This window comes from Gavialis gangeticus, unplaced genomic scaffold (assembly GCF_001723915.1).
Source record: "Gavialis gangeticus isolate Ggan-Ray unplaced genomic scaffold, GavGan_comp1, whole genome shotgun sequence".
Lineage (NCBI taxonomy): Eukaryota > Metazoa > Chordata > Crocodylia > Gavialidae > Gavialis > Gavialis gangeticus.
Genome location: NW_017729030.1, coordinates 31,421,808 through 31,443,336, shown reverse-complemented (window position 1 = coordinate 31,443,336; position 21,529 = coordinate 31,421,808). Strand labels below are relative to the sequence as shown.

Below are 21,529 nucleotides of genomic sequence, written 5' to 3'. Positions count from 1 at the left end.
GGGGGGGGGGGGGGGGGGAGATGCCATCTTGGAAAGGGAAAAAACATACAAATCATATACTAAAAATCAAGCATCTACTAAAACCTACTTAAATTTTATTTCAAAAATATTTTTGTCCTGATTTACATGCGTTTGCGTAGTATATAGAGAAGTGACTGCATAATAGCTCAAAAATAGTCTTACTCTTGCATATTGTGTGTGGGGTATGAATGCAGGAGTGTGTGGGGTGTGGTTAGGGGGAGCTCGCAGGCATGTGTGGGGGTGTGGATATGTATGTAGGCAGGGTGTGGGGGAATGTGAGAGGGTGTACCCCCCCTTGGTACACAGCCCTTGCCACTGGCATCAGCAAGGGGGCCCTTGGGGTGCTTATGGCCCATGCAGGCAGAGCGCCTCCCCCCAACAGCGCACGGCTCTGGCCACTTCCGGGATCTGCATGTGGTGGCAGGGAGTGGGGCCAGGCTGGCCTGACTCCACTGCACAGGGATCCCCATGGCTCATGTGCGGCTCCTGGGACCCAGCCAGAGCCGTGTGCTGGGAGTGGGGAGCCCCACACAATAGAGCCAGCGGCTGGCCCTCTCCCTGTCACCACATGTAGCTCCCGGTACTCTGCTGGGAAATGGGGAACGGGGCCAAGCCAGCCTGGCTCCACCACACAGGGCCTGGCCCTGTTCCCTACTTCCTAGAGTTCCAGAAACTGCATGTGGCAGCCTGGAGCAGCAAAGGTTGCCAGCTCCATCACATGAGGTTCCCCACCAGTGGCACACATGTCCCAAGAGCTGCACCTGAGCTGTGGGGAGCCCTGCATTATGAAACAGGGCTGATGTGGGTGCTGCGCTCCTGCAGCCCACTGGGCGCAGGCTCCAGTCCTGCACTCCCACCCAGCTGGAACTTCTCCTTGCCTGATAGCACTTCCTTACTTGTTGCCTGGTGCACTACAGCAGGGACACAAGGAGGAGCCACGGGAGGCCAGGGGAGCTAGCAGTTCCCCCAGAAGCAGCAGTAGTGGCCCTGCTGGCCAGGGCCATGGCTCTCCCCCACATTAGGGTGGGAGCACGCGAGTGCAGCAGGGGCAGCTGCAGGCTAGGCAGGATACAATTAATTGGTGCATGCTGCCCACAGGCCAATTGAAATTGCCTGGAGGGCCAGATGAGGCCCATGGGCCCACCCCTAAGCTAAAATGTGTTCCTTGGGTATCGCTAAGGGAAAAAAAGTCACTAATCAAGGGCTCAACACATGAAAGACACCAATAGTTACAGAATGTATAAGCGGACAATTATTCAAAAGGACAGTCTGAAATCATGCCTCATATATTACAGATGTCATTCCATCAGCAGTGTCCTGCCACCAAAACAGGAGGCAAATTTTCAAAACGGAAGTAGAAATCTTTTGGAAAAAGACATTGAGTTAAAGAAAAAAAACTGAAATACAAACAAGTTTACTGGGTTTTTCCTTCCTGTCTGTACCTCTATCAGTCTTACAGTTCTCTAACTGGCTAAAACATCCTTACCCGTTTCTTATGGGAAATCTGATATCAACTTCATATAAACTTTGCAGGCTTTAGTAGGCTTAAAGTTTCTCTCCTAAACTTTATTATTCTTTTGTAAAAAGAAATATCTTACCAGTATGAGAGCCAAATGCTTTGCCTGGTATGAATTCTGGACAGTTGATGAGCTGAGAGAAGTCAGTCTGTTGCAGATTACATGGAGAGGCACCAGGAATTGGCCATTTTTCTGGATCTATCCTTTTCCTCATCTTCTGATCTATTATTTCCACTTCCGTACTTTCCTTTAGAGCCTGTGTCAAATATGTTACATCATTAGGAAAAACACATATCCATAGCCAGCATTATATTGCTGATAAACACAGATCCAGTTAACTTTATAGTGAAATGAAACAAAACACCTCAATTCATTTTTATGTAATTTTCCAGTGTAATTAGAAAAAAATTTCATGTAAATGAACATGAAGCTCTCAATACCCATTTTGATCACTGACATTTTCAATTATAAACTTGGATGAAAAGAGTCAGTCTAGGACTTAGCACCATATATTTATTTTCACTACAGTACTTCTGAATTATCATTGTGGCACTGTTTCAAGCATCAGCTGCTGATTATGGTTTTGAAGCCTAAACTCCAAATTAACTTTCAGGAATGACTTAAGGTAAGTAACATCATGTAACAAAGCCTGGTCTACATTTAAAACTTGGTCTGATGCCAAATTCACATTTAAATCTTTACTATCATAACTTTTGTTCTCCTCCTAAAGGGTGATGGTTATTTACCAACAGTTGTGCAAGCAAGATCCCTAGCATAGACAACTGCAAGTGTAAGGCACTTAATTATGGTGCAACTTATTTCATTTTGATTAACTGAATTTACACTCAGTATGTACTTTTAATATGGCTATAATTGTATTTGTATAAGAAAGTTACTAGTTTGACTAGATCATCATACTGCAGACCAGAACTATCAGACACAGGCTGGATCCAGCCCATAAAGCCCTATCACCTAGCCTGGGGTACTACTGGTGGATTTCAGACTGGCCATAAGCCCCAGTCAGGAGCAGGCACTGCATAAGGCTGGTCTGGGGAGCACACTTCATGCAGCACCTGCACTAGACTAGTCACATGTGCTGGATCTGGCACAGAGGCCCAAGTCCGTGGGCCTCATCTGGCCTGTGGACCTGTCCCACACTATTCAACCAGTATGTAGGGCCTGATGAGTTTGATACTCCTGCTGCAGACTAAGTCTGGTAAGTAGGGCCATCCCGGGGGGGCGCTTTGGTGGGGCTCCATGTGCAGCCGCTCACTATCCCCCCTGCTGCCGCTGCCACTAGCAGGTCTGGGGCCTGTGGGATCAGAGTGGGAGTGGGGCCCCACATGGGCTGATTTGCTCCAGGTCCTGCATTCTGCTCAGGTCGCCTCTACTGGTTAAGACACAACAGTGCAGACAGTATAAATAACATTTAGTTGAATGCATTTAATTGTACAGCTAAAAATCATGGAAATAAAGAGTTAATAATTCAGCATTGTTTATTTGACTCTTCAATCCTTAAGGAACATTTGGCAAAAAAACACGCTTCCACAAACAGGTACCAAACTGCCACACACACACAGGTGCCAAGCTTAACGTTGCTATCAAAACTTAAGGCCAAATTAATTAAATGTGATCCAAACTGAACCTACAATTAACAGGTAAAATAAAAGTCCTTTACATTTCATAGGAAAGTGATCTTTTAAGTTCTGTCTGCTTTGTATGGGGTGGGGTGGGGTGGGAGAGGTAGGGAAGGGAATAAAAATGCTTTCTCCCATACGGCTGCGACTCCAAAATTCTCTTATTTCTTAATCAGAATTGCTGCGTTAAAAAAATAAGACACAAAGTGTTTGACAATAAGATCAATATATATAATTATATGCTTTTATTTCATTTTTCATTAGCATTCTTTGTTTTTTTAACATTTGACTCTTAAAAACATGTTAAACATAAATGTGCTTCTAAAACAAATTTAAAAATTGACAAAAGGACTCAAACCAGCAAAGTAACTTCCGAATTTTATTAAAATATGAATTTGCTCTTGAAAGTAAATCATTTAAAGCAGATATTATTGGTATTAAGTTTCCACCCTGTTAACCAGCTGATTGCACACCTATTCAAAATGAATTTCTTTGAAACCTACAAAGACAATACTATTCATTGAGTTCAACTTGCGAAGTTCAATTACGAAGAATACATTGTTAAAAAATATATAGTTTAAAACTGGCAGTTCTTCCTCCAGTGACACAAAGTTTCAGCTGAAAAGGTTTTCAGAACATATTCAAGTTTAAACAGAGGATCTCTAGAACCAAACTGCAACCTTAATTGTATGAGCTTTTTTTTTTTGTTTCTTTTTAGAAACTGCAAAATATCTACCTTTAACAGAAGTTCTTAAGAGGCCTGTACACATTTATGCCCTTAGGATGTGGCCAATAAAGCCTTCTGATAGCAATATTCATTGGTAATTTGTTTGCTGCCTCCTACTTTTCTCCTAACTGTCTCTGAACTGCCTGCGGGACAAGCTTGTACAAAAACTGCCTCAATTCCTTCCACCACCTCCCCAGGTCCAGGATTACAATTAGGATTCCAAAGCCACATTTCCATGAATGGAAGCCAAGAAGACTCGAGACAAAAATCTTGGAGCTACTACCTCAGGGCAACTACTAGGGGTGTGCGAAATGAGCCATATGCAATTCAGATTCAGCCCAAATAGGGGACAGTGTTCGATTCGTTGATTCAGATCACTGTCCCCAATTTGATTCAGCCAAATCCAAATCTGAAGATTCAATACTGACTTAGAGAATCAGTGATTCGGCCATACACACAGCTTTAAACGTTTTTTCTACGTACCTCAAGGTACCAGGCACAGCTCGTGAATGCTGTGATGCCGGGGCGGATGGAGTGTCCCACAGGAGTGCGGGGCCCACCCCACACCATACTCAGCGGCAAACCCGGAAGTGAACCAGAAACACTTCCCCTCCACTTGCAAGTCCTCTGGGGGGCCCTCCCAGCATGCTCCCCAGAGGACCCAAAAGTGCTTCTGATCCACTTCCAGCTCTGCTGCCAAGCGTGCTGGAGAGCCCCCCCACACCCCTGTGGGATGCTACATCCACCCCAGCATCTCAGCATTCACAAGCCGCCTAGTACCTTGAAGTATATAGAAAAAACATTTAAAGCTGTGTCTATGTCCGAATCACCAAATCCTTCCGCAACGATTCGGAGAAATTAAACTGTATCCCAATTCGATTCGGATTTGAAGATTCAGCCATTGAATCGTGCAAATCTCTGCCGAAGTGAATCAGGGACCGAAGCGTCGCACAGCCCTAGCAACTACATACAAACAAACAGCTGTTCGAGGACTGGAATCAGGGTAGAATTTCCTGGGTTAGACGACAGTTCAAAAATTGAAACAAGTTAACTACACATTTATGTACATACACATAAGGTACTTTACCTCTAGAATGAGGTTAACATTTGTAGTCAGAGCTTGCACACGGTGGAAGGTGGCAATCAAAGAAATAGGCAAGAATCCTTGTTGGTCCATCTTTCTTCTCAGAAAGAAGTCTCTTTCCAAATTTTCTGTGCTGAAATAATACTCACTGGAGAAAGAAACATGTAAATGTGAACCCACTGCAAGTTGGTTTCTTTAGGTTTAGTTTCAAGTCACAATCATTCATATCAAAACTTCCATCACACATTTTAATACATTTTGTCAGAAAGAATGTTTTAGAGTCTGTTATTTATGGACCAGAAGTTACAAAATGGCACAAGTATTCAAGGAAGCCAAATAGAAGAATGCATACGTTGTAATTTATGGTCCAGAAAATTAAACACAGGTATAGTCAAAGCCTAATTACTGCATTCACTAACTAGTATATATGAATATCAAAAGCAAGCCAGAAAAATAATACCACTTTTCTTTTTGTTGTTCAATCATTCTTTCCCTTCTCTTACACAAGTAGAGGGAAACATTCCCTTAGCATTCATATGAATTAAGGTCAATGTACTGTTGACTACAGATGGCACATATTCTTCTCAGTGAATATTCGCATTCACATTTATTTTTCCTGCTGAATTTCCCAACAGATTACAATGCTTAGGTATCTTATTTCTGAGTGAAAAAAATATATATGCAAGCACTCTTCACGCAAGCTAAAGGGAAAATAAGGAAGTAAGAGAAGTATTACATGGAAAAACACAGCTTTGTATTGCTAAAGAAATGGAGGTGTGAGTACCAGGAGGCACTAAAGAGTACTTTGTACCACCATTTATACCTGGAAAAAGTGAGTTTCTTCAAGAATGAAGGGGGATAGTAAAAGAGTAAAACATAGAAAAGTGATTCCGTATGGCTACTAAGTTTCTTTATGAAACAGTAGGAGGTTGACATCTTGACTACGTAAAGGGGTGAAGAAAATGAAAAAAAAATGTAATTGAGACATGCTACAATAAGATGTAAACTAGAAAAGATCTTAGGAAGAGATGCAGCAAGTTCAACCGACCATGGGACAAAAAAAGTCTGGCCATTTACACAGAGCCTGCACTGGATTATGTTCCTGAATGTAAGTAGCCAAAGGGTTCACTCCCGACTATCATGGAGTTGAAAACGTAAGCACTTTGTAGGCATAATTTAGTCTTTTATAAAAAGACAAGAAACCTTAACAAAATGGAATGGAGGGAGTCAACACAAAAGAATGCTGAGGAGATCTGGATCCCAAGGGAAGTACATTATTAATTTAAATAAATGGAATTTCAGGTCTCAATAGAGAATCAAAGTCTAAGCTAAAAGCCTCCAAAGAAGCCTGATTCAATGCAGAAGCTGCCAAAGAGCACTGTCTCTGGGCGATAAAGGAGAAAGCAAATGATTTTTCCCTTGAGAGTACCAACAAAAACTAAGCATATTGTCAGCACTCTACAGACAACAAATACAAAGCTTCCAAGTTAGAAGGGACTTACAAGAGATGATAGCTATTCCCTTTAGGCCTGAGCCAACACAGAAGAAGGTAAAACACTGTCTGAGAAGCATGATCTTGTTCTGTATCCTGCAGACAGAGTAAACTTTAACAAGTAAAGTCCTTCTATAAAAGCAGGATCCAGGTTTCTTTCAAAGCTATTCTGCATGCTATTGTGAAATCTTAATCTTCTCCATCCCTCATTTGAAAGGCAGACAAGAAGAAATACATACAGATACTGTTTACTTTATAGCTGTAAATGTAACATTTTAGCTGAGGTAAAATCTCAGATAAATTCCACCTAGTCATACAAGTTCCACAAGCATGAATGAAAAGTGGCAACTGAAGTTGACGCAAACCGCTTTACTGATGTCCACTATTCTACTGAGAGGGAATTTGCAATATCATTAATAATCATGAAGACATAAAAATTACAAAATTTAGTCCAAAAAAGACAGTAATTTTTAAATATTTTTTGTCTTTCCCAGAATTTTTTCAATAATTTTTAAGAGGATGCAAGTTTGGGTGTATGCTGATGTTAAATAAAATTTCATTTGGAAAAAATAATTATTTTCCGATACAAAATGAAGCATTTTTAATGCGCTCCAATTTTGGAACAAACAAAAATTTGAAATAGACGTAATACAAGTCATTATTAATTATACTTTATTTTAAATAATTTTAATTTGCATATTAATGTGCATCAACCTGTATACCACTATGGAGTAACCCTCATCCTCACTTAAGTTACAGAAATGTGTAATCGGTCACGGAAACTAGCTTGGCATTGTTCTTCTTGTAGCCACAAATCCTATCAAAGTTTCTTTTCTTATGAAAAAGGCCAATATATCTAAAACTCTTTAATACATAAGGGTTCAATAAAACCCTTACGTGCTTAAAATAGCCTCACTTATCTTTGACTCCATTGAGGAATGAGCATTCTGTACAAGTTTATTTACAATCAACTTTCTTCTTCTGACATTCTACCTTTCATAATTTATACTTATGAAATATTAAAATAAGAACATAAACTCCACTTAGAAGCAATATAATGGATAACCACAACAGCAAGCTGATTCCCCATGACTTGACTCAAATGCGATGAGAACTGAAAAAAATTATGGAGCCTCCAAGAACCTTGTAAAAGGAGCAAAGCCAAAAGAAATTATGTTCTAAACCTGTTCAATAGTGTCTCTCTTGTGAAAGGCAAACTCCACAACCAAGGAGTCTCAGGGATTTCCAACAAACCAAGCAACCAATGAGTCTGGTTAACCAGCCATCTTAAGCCTTTTATTGACACCTGCCAATATCTTGTTGCTAAAATAAAATACAAATACAATCAGAAGTCAGATGCGACCAATGCTGTAACTGAAATTTTTCTGAGCATCAGAGGGGGACATCATCATGTCCTACCTTAGAAGATCTCGATTCTACACTGCATGCCCAGAAATCTGGCCAACAGTGAAGTGTCTGTGCTCCTCCCTCACTTGTCTGAGGACAGTGCGGGCCGATTATCCTGACATGGAGATGCATGTCCACTGTCAGGTCTCAGAGGGGCCTGACAGCAAGAGTGTTAAAAAAAGACTGCAATAGAGGTTTGAAGCCACATGCCAGATACTTTCTGCCCTTAAATAGGCCTTTTTCTTCCTGTTTTGCGTCAACTGTAACAAAAGAAGCAAGAGTAAAATGAGCAAGTTGCTTTATGGAACACAAGGGCAACATAATCCACCACAAAGGCAAAGGCATCATAGAAAATGCCGCTGAAAGCACAGAAGATGAAATAGCTGCAAGTGGTGGAAAAATATCTTTTTTTCATTCATTAGTGACCTAGTGGGTTCCATGATCTTGTTTGATATGCCACTTTGCAATAACCAGTCTTCCAAATGGTTTTTCATTCCCTAATGGCATAAATAGGAAAGAGCAAATAATTCAGATTATTGAAAAAAATCAAGTATATGGCATATTTCAAACACTGTCTTAGTACTTTCACGTGAAACACACTGTAAAACAGACCTATAAGATTTTTTAAAATGAAACTGAGAGCAAGTAAGAGAAAAATCTTTTCAGTAACTTCAGCTAAGTTACCCAGGAAAGAGTCCTACATGTAAATAGATCTGCAGTACTCAGTAGCAAACAGACATCCAATCTTCAATTACAAGAACAAATAAAGGAGGATGTGCACCATGAATTAAAAACAGTTTATAATGCCAAAAGGCTAAGGATCTTAATTAAAGTTCCTAATTCTCCATTACTCAGCAAAATTAAGTAGGTATTTACTACTAGTGATGGGCAGATGGTGGATGCTTAGGAGCAACTAACTTCTGTACTACTTCACCGATGCACGGAGAAGGAAAAAAAAAAACAAACAAACAAAAAAAACAACTTACACCAAACACTGAAATTAATTTCTTACACAGATCCCAGAATTTGCTCTAAAAATTCATGTACTTACATCTGACGCTTAATGTATTCTTTGAGCAGTGTTTCATCCACAGAATACATTTGCACTCCCGTTCCATCATCATAGTAATACATCATACTAGTGTTAAGTTCTGGTTGAAATGCCTGATCAGTCCTTTCACCATACAATTCTTGGTAACCATATGAATACTCATAGTTCACTTAAAAAGAATGGATTGGGAGGTTAGGGGGAGGAAAAGATAAACAGAAAAATCCAATATGAAAAATAGCATTAAGAGATATAAACAGGAATATATTATCTTTTTGGACAACAAGCATTTGGTACCAGATCTCAATAAAGGAAGTCAGAACTCTAGTACTTATAAGATGGCAGGCAAATCATATGGACCAATTTTAGGATTTGATTTTTCACACCAGGGAGGGTTGTACAACTTAAACGTGTGATCTTAACTATCAAAATAGATTTTTCATCTTTAACAAGTATCTAGCCTTTCATACTTCTAGGGTTTCCTCTGCCACGCCCTCTTCCTCTCCCTCGACCTCTTCCTCTGCCTCTAAAGAGTCCTCGAACACTTCCACCCTCACTTCTCACACTGGAAACTTCATCATGGTCATCTCTCTTTTCCCTATCACGGCGCCAGCCTGTAAAAGAAAAAAAAAAGTACTTAATTTAAACTCAAATTTAACCAAGTAGTTTTGTAGTTTTTCCATAGGTAGGAGTATGTCATTGCACTGTGAAACATATGTGAGCCTTTCTAGAAGGGGAAGCAAAGAAGAAAGCAATATAGAGATATAAGCTTGCTTCAGAAGTCAAAAAGTGGTCTCTGTCATTCTAGAGTTTCATAGATTTCACAGTTGATATGAAGATGTTTAGATACAGGAGATGTTTCTAAACTGCTGTGGGGTTCAGAGGCACACTTGGATTGTTTTGAATACTGCTGTGCAGCACTACAGCCTGCACATAGTGTTAGTGGTACACATGAAGAATCATTTGATCAAGAGGTTTCTAAAGTTAAGCAACCTGAGGAAAATGACCTTTCAGTAATACTTTCCTCTTTTTGGAGCACACTGCTCTTCAACGTATAGCACTCATTTTCATAAATTGATGCTACAAAAACTTGATCTCAGCCAGTGACCAACACCCACTGCTATGCTAAGCAAGCAAATCTGAAGAGTTAATTATTTTAGCCTCGTTCTAAAAATTGACACATACCAACCATGCATGTCAGAGACAGTGATTTGTACACACACTTCAAAACTTCTGTAGCATGTAAGAGGCCTCAGAGATGCATGTAACAGACTCAGTGAGTTACTAAACAAACAAGCAACTAAAAATTTGAAAACCACCCACATGCTGCAAAGTTGGACTGCCCACAGTTGCAGTATACTAAACAGTATCACAGTTGACAAATACACACAAACACAATTGCACATTTGACACAAAGGGAAAAAATAGGTACAGTATCACCAAACTGAAGATGCTTCCTAACACAGCTGATCTATTTTACTGGATGACACAAGTCCCCCACTGTCCTGCATCAGGCAAGTGCCTGCACAAACCTGTGCCTCTGGGTCAGCGTGGGTCCCAGTATGGAGGCACAGGGCACTAGGAATTCTCATCCCTGTACCCCCTTGCTGGGAACCAAGTCAGTTGCATTCCCCCAGTTCCACATCAGAACTGCGCTGACCTGTGCCCTTATGAGGCATGGGGTGCTGGGGATTCCTTGGGTTCACCAAACTAGAACCTGCATGGGCTTTCCTCGCTTAGGGAGAGATTCTCCGTAAGTGGGGAAAACCGAGCAAGTGCTTCAGGGCTTGAACAGCCCAATCCTATCTGCTGTGTTCTGGATCAGGCATCTGCTCTGGATGGCTTCATAGTGTAGTCAGTTCAAGGCTGCCTGCATTCTCCCAGCAGAGCAAACAGGTGCTGGCCACAATAAAGTGGCACTGTTTACTACTACTTGTTGTCACAGCCACTGATGTAGTGCAACAAAGGGTCGGGCCATCTATTCGTTCACCATTTGTGCCATCGCAAATTTTTTTATGAAGGCACAAATACAACATTAGGTAATGCCTGATTCTACCCGAACACACTGATAACCCTGGAAGAGGTGGATTTCTATGAATTTATCAAGAGGACTGTCTCTTTCAACTGGTATTGTGTGGTGGATTGCCCAGATGCTATAGATCTGGTGATGGATGACTAGGTCATATCATCTCACCAGATTGCCCTGGAAGGGAAACAGGTACCCCTTGGTTGGGAAACATGTCCCAAAACTTGTGTTATACAAGATTTCTGAGTGGATGATCATCAAAATGGTACCTGATCCCAAAAAATAAGAATATATGAATTTTAAAGTGTCTACTGAGTTTTAAGGGCCACCAGTACAGCTACTACAGTCTGATCCAGAGACCGATATTTCAAGACAATAGCAGAACACACAGTTTCACCCTATTTAACTCGTTCCAATGTTCTCAGTCTCCATCAGAACCTTTTATAAGCACTGGCATTCACACATCAGACATTGATGAGATGCACTACTATTCAGGCAAGTGCACCACAAGGTTGAAGCAGGATTAGCTGAAAATGTCATCCTAAGGGTAATAACAACACATGTTGATTTCTAGCCAATCTTTGAATATTTGTCTGAATTGGCAAAGGGGTCAAGAGCCAGTTACACCTGACCTACACATGTACACTAAGCCCAAACTTCATTTCAAAACTTTATCCTAGTCACAAAAATCAGAGTTCTCCCCTCACATTAATCTTCACTCCTTGTTCTCTTCCTGATGTTCAGTAGTCCTGTGATTACTCAAAGGCAGCATATAGAAGATTGCAAGAGGGTGTGATGGTTGAGATATCACTGATACCGTTTCCTGTTTTTCAAAATTTTGGCCAAATTCTGAAAAGGCACGAGAGGCAATACTGAATTACCTTTACTTTCCTTAATATATTTTGCAGCAACTTAAAAAAATTTTGCTAACGGAGTAAAAAAAGATGCTGTTCACATTAAAAAAGACCTTTTGATTTGCTATTCAGAGTAAATCTTTCGATTACTAATTTCAAGTAACTTTTTGGCAGCTATTACTATCAAATTTTATTAATGTCAAAGTCATTTTTTTGCACAAAAGACCAAGCTCATAACATATGCTCAGAAGACAGCATTAGAAAGAAAGAGGATAGGGGCACACCAATGGAGATTTTGAGGGCCGATACTAATAGCTGATTTTTAAGGAAGTATATTGGCCAATACTGATTCAATTTCCAATACAGCTGCGTACAGTCTGCATGCCTCTTATGCCTTTTCAGAATTTGGCCAAAATTTTGAAAAACAGGAAACAGTCTGTTGTGGTGGAAGGGGAGGGAGGAGGTAAGGGGCCTGGGGGTGCAGATCAAGGCCCCTGCAGTGAGGAAGGGAGTGTGGCTGGGGTGTGGGATGGAGCTGTGGGGGGGACCACGCAGCTCCTACCACTGTGCACACCCTGGGAGGGCATGGGGGGAAGGGGAGGAGAGAAGAGGGCATGTGCCCCCCTAGTCTGCAGAGGAGGGCAGGGTGGGCTACAACTGGGATGGCACCAGGCTCTTCCCAGCAGGGGCTAGGCCAGGCTGGGTTTCGGGGGGGAGGGGACAGGGGACTGCTGCAGCATGGAAGGGGCCTACAGGGGGGCTGCAGCCACCCCAAATTTCACCACAGCCACGCTGTAGCCTCCCCCTCTCAGCACCACCACCTGCCCCAGCCCCACTCCCTCCCTCACTACAGGAGGCATTTATCTGCCCCCCCCCCCCTTCCCTTCCACCACAACAGACTTACCAGCTGCAGCAGCTCTCCAAGCAACCGAGCTGTGCTTCTCACCACCTGCATGCTGCACGGCAGCTGCATGCATGCACAGGCATTTATCAGCCAAATTATTGGCCACATCAGGTTGATTTCCGATACAATCAGTTTTCTTTATATCAGTGCTGACCTGATATATCGGACCAATGTATCGGTACACTCTAAAAGAGGGCCCTTAACATGTCAGCATAAACAGGTATTAAACTCAAAAACAGTATTTTGCTTTCACTAAGATTCACTAACAGAAATTTTAAACTAGTTATGCGCCGAGTTACCACAAAGATGAGAGCCATTCCAAAATCTAACGAAAGATGGGACTAAAAACTACTTACTTCTTGTCTCAGTTCGTCTGTTAGTAGGTGTTGCTAATTTATTTGTTTCAGGCTGAGATTTTGAGCTATTTCGAGATCCTGGTCTTTCTGGGCTATCAGGTTTTACATCATCCAAGTGAAGTGGTACCCATTTCTGCTTGTTACCTTAAAAAGTAAAAACATATGTTCTCAATCTTAACTATAGTGCAGCTAAGATGATTCAACTATTTACAATATCCTGTAAAAGTATTCTTTAAAGGAAGAATAACTGTTAAACAGTTTTCCTAAAAAGTTTAATCAGTAGGGATTAGCATTAGTCATACATGCTGTTTGATCATATATGTTACCTTATAATAACATACAGAAGGTAACTGTAACTTTTCAGTTACAGTTTTAGAAGTTATCTTAACTAACTCTTGAATCTAGTAAATGAAGTAGGTTGGAGGGCTTTACCATTTTTTATAGTTACATCAGTGTTCCACAGTAATTTAATGTTTAGTACCAAACTGAAAGGTGGACACAAAAGATGAAAATATTTAACAAAACAGATATCAGGTCAACGTGATGGAAATTAATTTCCCTGACAACTTAAGGAGTTCTGGTATGATAAATGATAGCATAAATACAGAGGCGCAATTTATTTCCATAAAATGAACCTGACGATCATTCATATTTAAGTTCTTTGGGTCCCTTCTGGAAAGAGTACGCTAAAATCCAGTACAAAAGTTTATTTGTAAAAAGCTAAGAGAGATAAATTAATATCCTCTTTTAGTGGCTATGGTTTTAATGCATCATTTATCATATTCAAAATAAGCTCTATTCAAAATACACTAAATTCTGTACTAATATGAAGTTGGGTTTTTGTTCTAGTTAGAGAATTATAAATAAGAATATAAAATGAGTTATCCACCAATTAACTTTTATACCTAGAATAAAAAAAAGAAAGAAACCATATTCAGCAGATCTTGCTACTCTAAACTGCTCTTTGAAAGATCAGAGGCTCAAGGAGCACTCTTTTCACAGAACTTCCTCTTTGACAATTCACAACATTTCACTAGGTAAGGAAGTGAAAATAAATTATTTTGGGCTGTCAAGTTTGAAACTCTCATATACTAGAAGACGTATTAAGAGTATTTCAGTTATTTCCCCATTCAAACACCCAAAAGAATGTGTACTTTTCAAGATTTGTAGTAGAGCAATACTGACATACCTTACATAGGGCATAGACTAACCTTTTTTCCTTTGACTGTTACACTGAGCTTCATCTTCACTAACATTTTCTCCCAGACCATCTGGCTTTACTTCCAGGGTTTCTTTGATTTCATTGCTGGCTCTCTTCTCATGTTTCTCTTCCTTTTCTTTTCTATTTGGTGGCTTTTTATTCTGATTGACTTTGCACTGAAAAAGAATTGCTAAATATTTTTCATGATTTTATGGATGTTGAGAGAAAAAAGCTACATCTAAAAAACAATGTTTCCTTACTGATTAATTTAAGATTAGTTGTTCTTGAATTCTGAGCCATGGTGAGCTCTAAAACTAATGTTGCATAAATTTTTACAGAGAGTTAAACTCTCACTTTTAAAGTGTTCTGAAGTTACAAACAGTTCTGCCTGGTTATAAAAATGACCTTTAGAATGCAAACCATTGCAATAATTAACTATACTGACCATGTAACACTACAAAATGTACAATTATATTTTAGTAGAAAACAAGAGAAAACTTTATTTTGTTTATTATGATATAAGAAGATGTTACTTATCAATAACCAGTGTTCAAACTGATTGTCTTTATAAAGCCTTACTTACAGGGTGCTCATATGCTTAAGCACTGAATGGGATTACCTGAGAAAGTATAATCACTGGAGTTTTAATTATGTTATCCAATCAAGCACTACATTTTTGTACAGTTATAAAGAACCACAGGCCCCAACTATGTCAATTCCATTCCATATGATCAGAAATCAAAATACAGATCAGAAGTGTGTGAAAGTGTCTGTCAATAAAATTTAAAAATTCAGATTATGAAATTTACCAGTAACTGCTTAGCTTTGAGCACTGCCTGTACCCTACTAAGTACAAATTGGGAACCTGCACAGTTCAAGTGTCAAAGCAAGCAAGACTGAAGACTTCTCTTGAATTGCCCATCATTCCCACCTACAAAATAAAGCCTTGAAAATATCCAGTCAGAAAACATTTCTCATTTGGTCATGGAAACAGCTTTGGATCCACTGAAGTATGTGCTTTAGGTACTGCAACTGTATAACAGTTCGAAAAAAAAGTCAATCCTTCAGATTGAGTGAAGAAAGAATTTATCTGAATTTGTTGATAAACCCTGATAAATTTAGACTTGTATACAGTTATTTGTCTTATTCATAAAGGAACCAAGAGCTATTTTAATACACTATGCAAACTAGCCTTCTAGTTCAGGATCTTAGGAAAGTGACTGGGATGTAGGCAGCTTTATTCAGGAAGAAGCCACCAATTCATCAATCTGTAATATACTTACTCTGATAGAGTACTTAAAAAAATTATTCTGGCTGATATAACAACCTCTAATACCTCAAACTGCCACTACAACCAGAAACCTGGTAAAGGTCCTTAATACTGTAGGGCACGTGAAAAAACTTTACTGTAGGGCACGTGAAAAAACTTTAAGTGTTTTCAGAAGCCCAGAAGAAGGGACAGATATAGTACTGCTTTAGACTAAGAGCTCTAAATCAATCATATGCATTTAAAAAGGGATTATTAAATAACGTAATATGATTCTTCGCATATATCTATCCAATTTCTTAGATGCAAACTAAACAATTTGCCTCTTTTCCTGGAATCAGGATACGACAGCGTCAAATACTGCTGAGGAACTTCTTATATTCAGTGCAGGAGAAAAATTATTTCACATCTCTATCACAAGAGATGACGTTGGAGATGAAAGAACTGACCAGATTCAACAATTTATGAACTCTGGGACTAGAAAATTTCCAGCTATTAAAAGACCGTTCCACACTTGGAGGGTCTGAATTTCACATCTGACTTAAAAGAAACTTAGATGAGCCACTTTTCTGATCCTCTTACCAATGGCTTACATGTCTATTTTTGACTGCTACAAAAGATACTCTGGCAAAGGGAATACTGCTGCAAATTTATCAGGTGCTGCTGGCGCTGTGCAACTGTAGGCTACTAACTTGTTAACAAGGATGCCTTCTGACACAGTTAAATCCATCATCTGGACCTCTGTATCAAAGAGGATAGAAAGCCATCTTCGACAAATTAATGAGAGTGTCTTGGTGTTGGATGGGTATATAAAATACTTAAAAAAAAAAAAAAATCAAGCTAAAGAGCTGGTACAATCTACTCATCTTGTACATAGATATAATAGACTGAAAGGTAATATATACCTTTTAAAAATGTTTCTGTTTCTCTAATGGGTATTACTAAATGGACTTACTGTTCAAGTTTTCAAGGTGCCACTTACAGTTTTGAATGCTAAGAAAAAAAAAGTTTTAAAAAATGAACATAGAGATGGCAAAGAATGAGTCAGGAAGTAAGTTATGTGGCAAAGTCCACAGGCAACTTGCACAATAACATAGGAATCCTGCTTATAAGCTTCTTCTATATTGAACTGAATCTGCGAGAACTTAAAGTATTGGTACTTTTTCATACGCCACTTCTTATTCCATAACACCAAGTCCATTAATTTCTTCTACCTAGGAAATGGTTCTTCAGTGGGTTTTATTGTATACCTGCATAAGTTCTGATGTACAAGTTATCAATGCAATCACTGCTGCCAACACACTTGGCTTAATTTGGGCAAAAAGAAATGACCCTAGAGGATGAAAGCTGCATGTGAAACAGGAAACTCATGTTCCCTATACACTTTAAGAACCATTACTAGACAGATGGAGATGGTCTGTGCAAGGCTCCAAAAAGAAGGCACTAATGATGATAATATAAGAGATAAAGCCATTTCAGCAGGAACGTCACTTGAAAACCCACCCAAAAACAATCAAAGAACATAATGGGAATAAGGTAACTATAAGAATGGGACCAAAGACTGAAATATCACTTGATGGACCACAAAACAGACAAGAAGCATATCTAAGGCCAACAAATTATTACTGTATTTAACAATGTGACCTTGAGATGGGGATAAAGCACTCAGACAACCACAGTGCAGGACACAGTACAAGGTCTAATAAAATCTTAAACAGCATAATGAAATAAAAATTAAGAAGAATGCAGTACTCTCCCCTCAAGCAGTTAGCAGAACTTTGATGATGTCAGGGCCATTAGCTTCTTACATAACCTTGCACCAAATATTTATGAGCCCCAAAGATTTGAGCATTTTATAGGATTGCTGTTCTGTATCATCTCAAAAGGAAAGCTCTTCTGACAAACACTGAACAAGGAAACAAAGTTTAAAATTATGAGATAAATTCAGCACACCTCCACATATATGGAGACACCCAACATCATCACAACGGGCTTTAATTCTGCTCCTGTGAAATGGTACGTAACACTTAAATCACATGAAGTTGTACTCCAAGCTCACTTACTGATGCATGAAAATCCTTTGCAATTTGCTCTGCTGAAATCCTGAAATACCTACCCCAATTCTCCAGACAACATGTTGAAATAGAGAAGTCCATGACATGTTTAAAAAAAATGGTAATTTACAAACTATGTACAAATATAAAGAACTGCATAGTTTACTTACTTCATTGTTTGCTATTTCACTTGGTGTTGGCCAATTGGTGATATCACCGAAGTCACTAGTCTGCAAAGTTACAAGATACATTTCAGAATGCATCAATGCAGAATAGTGCACATGCAACTGTTAGAGAGAAACAAACTATATTACTGGTATTTTTTTTTTAATGTGAGCATTTTAACATAAACCAGACATGGCAGCACTTTAATCAACAAGAACCTGGTCAGTTATTCAGATACTTCCAGTGCAAAGCCTTATCGATTACTAAATAAACCTTAAAATAAAATTATATTTTAAAAAGGAACCTACATGGATAGGCTACTTGTCCAGCTTGCAGTTCGCAAAACCATCAGCAGAAACTCTTAATACTTAAACAATGCCAGCAAACTGCTCCCTGAAAGTCTTTTCACAGCATTGATAAAGTATACTGTTGCTTATGAAATTATATACATCTCCAACAACTCTGCCCTGCCTTTTGCCTGACTTCAGACTAACACACCTCTCTTTGAAAGTCACATTTACAGTAAGCTACAAGACAAGTATATATCATTTGTATAGATATACAAGTCTTTCAAAAAAGGAACCAGCTAGTGTGTTAAATGTTTAAAAAAACAAAAGAAAAATATATCTTTTCCTTCTTTAAATCTGTTCTGCATGCAAGACAAAAGTCATAAGAAAAATGAACACACACAATTTTAAAATCTCACGTTCCCAATAAAACCATGTGAAGCAAAATCAGTACTGAATATAGTCTACTTCAAAAATTCCTCTTAAAACTTAGGTGATTTTTCACTAGAACCAACCTGTTTAAGGACACCATTCTCAGATGCAACCAACACTTTAAACTGTTTATAGTCGTTTTTAATAAAAGCGATCCTGAGATTCATATGTAAAGCTATTTCTCTAGAAATTACAAACCTTGCTGGGTTTCCTCAGCTTGGGTCGTCCTGCTTTTATAACTTTAGCAAAATTCTGCAGTTCTAGAGAGAAGAGAGAAATATTTTCAGAGAAGGAACTAGATTTAGGTTGTAATTTAATATTGAAACAAAACAAACAAAACTGATCATTAAGAAAATGCTGAGATATTTTCCTGCGATCCCAAACCAGCCAAGTGTGTAAACAAATCCACTGAAGTCGGTATTTTTTCCACACATGGGATTATTTAATCTGGTTAAATTTAAGATACTATATATATCCAATGCTGGATTTGTACCACTTTGAACTGCTTTAGTCTATGAATTTGAGGGATTTAGGCACTAAATTCTGTGAACTGTTATAAAACTTGTATCTTGTGAAATAAAAGTTATTGACTGAATCATAAAATGCTGATAAGAAACAGGGCAACAAAACATTCACCCCCTTATCAGAAGCTATATATCTGAGGATAGGATTTATCCACGATAGGTACAATTACATAAGTGTATCAGCTCATGAAATATGGTAGAACTGATTACACATTCATAAATCCATACTAATCTACTTTTATACCATAATAACTCTAATGCTCATTCTGTCAACTGCAGACATGATAATACCCTTATACTGTTTTGTAGCTTGAACACTGCCTGCAACTGAATCATTATCAAAGAGGGGTTTTACATAGGAATGCCCATTTATATATGAATGTCTATTTCAAAGATTTAAGAGTGCATAAAATATCCTGTGGAGATAATTTTACCATATTGTTCACAACCAAACCACAAATCAGTAAAATGGGAGCAGATTAGAAAGGGGAGGAAAGGATCTATACAAAAACATTATTATGCTAAAACTGATGAACTACCCATGTACCTGAAACTCATCTTAAGCAGCTTTCGTTGGATTGAAGGGCCAAAAACATAATCGAATCTGACCTTCTGCATGAACATAAAATGCACCCAGCAATGCCTGCAGGGAACTATTTTTAAAAGTCTGAAAAAAATAATCACTGGTAAAAAGTTGCATCCCAGTTTGATTTTCTTTTTAAGTTTCAACTTTTGGCGTTCCAATCATATTACACTTTTGTCTGCTAAGTTAAAAAGGCCTCCAATAGGGACCTACCAAAATTGAGAAGGCAGGCAGGCAATTTCACAGGCCAACAGCAATGCACACTGCCATTTTTGTGGTTTGTTGCAGTGAGGCCATCCCATATGCTGCTAACTAGCCCGGGGCCCCGGCAGTGCCCCATCCCTTGCCACTTATTGGCCAAGAAGACTGCCATTCATGCAGTTCTACCTCTCACTGCTGATTGGCAGAGAGGAGTGGGATTGCATGACAGGCAGCCCTCTTGGCCAATCAGTGGCAGAGGGAGGAGAGGACAACCATTTTGGCTCCCTTCCTGTGTGCTGGTGGCTATATGAACTGCTAACTTCTACTGGGGAGCCAGGATTTTATTTTCAGTAAGTTTCCACTCCCCTCACCCCTGGGGAATTCTGCCAAAAATCACAAGGAATGCCACTTTCCACAGGAACCACTTCAAATCGTGGTTTTCACAAAAAATGCAAAATTGCGATTTAAGTAGGTCCCTACCAATAGCAGATGTATTTTATCATGATAGGTACTTCTAGCCAATGCTCAAGTAATCTCTTAACTTTCTCTTTGGTGTCTTAATTTTCTTCTTCTAATGCATATTTACCAAGCACAAATACTTATAAATTCATTTCCTTTCTGCAGAAGTGGACTCACTGATCCCATGGTGACCTCGCTGTATTATAACAGAGCAATATCATCTCTGTACTATTATTTACTTTTCACATATTCAGAGATCTGATATTTTCTGACGGTGGGAATAGGCCTAACATTTGAACCACTTCAAAAGTCCTTGAAAGGGCAAGCCAGACAGATAGACACACTTTTTGAAGCACTCTAAAAATGAAAGTTTCCCCATTACATCTGCATGCTCTACAAAGCATAAAAGTAGGCCCCTGGGGTCTTCAACATCTTACAGTGCTTTTCTTCTCCTGCCCCTGCCAACAGTGGGATTCCTGGTCTCCAGCCCCCAAACCCTGCATACCTATCCATGTCTACTCTCCTGGCTCCAATAGGAGAGGAGGAAGGAAATTCGGCCTCTAGTCTCTCAGTTCCAGCAAGGGAGTGCTCCAAAAAACTGGAGGCAAAGTGAATAGGAAGCGCACACTGACATGGGCTCAGCTCCCTCACAACCCTGCGTAACCCAGTATTAATAAAATAGTCTCCAACAGAAATGGTGCAAGAGAACTGGAAGAGGGCCAGTGTGGTTCCCATCTTCAAAAAGGGGAAGGAGGAGGACCCGAGAAACTATAGGCCAGTTAGTCTTACCTCGATCCTAGGCAAGCTGTTTGAGAAAATTATTCTGGCGCGTATCCACGAGGGGCCAGCAGGGGAGATCATGCTTAGGGGCAACCAACACGGGTTCATTAGCGGCAGGTCCTGTCAGACCAACCTGGTGGCCTTCTATGATCAGATCACCAAATCATTAGATGCAGGGGTAGCAGTGGACATAGTCTTCCTGAACTTTCAGAAGGCCTTTGACACTGTCTCTCACCCTGTTCTCATTAAGAAACTGGGGGACTGTGGTGTCGATACCCACACAGTCAATTGGGTTGCCAACTAGCTGGAGGGCTGCACCCAGACAGTGGTAGTCGATGGGTCATTTTTGACCTGGAGGGATGTGGGCAGTGGGGTTCCGCAGGGCTCGGTCCTCAGGCCCGCACTGTTCGACATCTTCAGCAGTGACTTGGACGAGGGGGTAAAAAGCACCCTGTTCAAATTTGCTGATGACACTAAGATGTGGGGGGATGTGGGCACGCTAG

At 39.7% G+C, this 21,529-nt stretch overlaps 1 protein-coding gene across 1 annotated transcript in view; it reads right to left on the bottom strand.

The window, feature by feature from the left end:
* LARP1B (La ribonucleoprotein domain family member 1B) overlaps nucleotides 1-21,529 on the bottom strand; it is an 86,665-nt gene that overhangs the window by 42,510 nt on the left and 22,626 nt on the right. The window contains exons 3-10 of the mRNA XM_019521828.1: nucleotides 18,678-18,739; nucleotides 17,766-17,825; nucleotides 14,285-14,450; nucleotides 13,074-13,217; nucleotides 9,404-9,547; nucleotides 8,937-9,105; nucleotides 4,990-5,134; nucleotides 1,620-1,794 (exon numbers count right to left, since the gene is read on the bottom strand). Coding sequence (XP_019377373.1) covers nucleotides 1,620-1,794; nucleotides 4,990-5,134; nucleotides 8,937-9,105; nucleotides 9,404-9,547; nucleotides 13,074-13,217; nucleotides 14,285-14,450; nucleotides 17,766-17,825; nucleotides 18,678-18,739 — 1,065 coding nt within the window. The remainder of the gene's footprint in view (nucleotides 1-1,619; nucleotides 1,795-4,989; nucleotides 5,135-8,936; nucleotides 9,106-9,403; nucleotides 9,548-13,073; nucleotides 13,218-14,284; nucleotides 14,451-17,765; nucleotides 17,826-18,677; nucleotides 18,740-21,529) is intronic.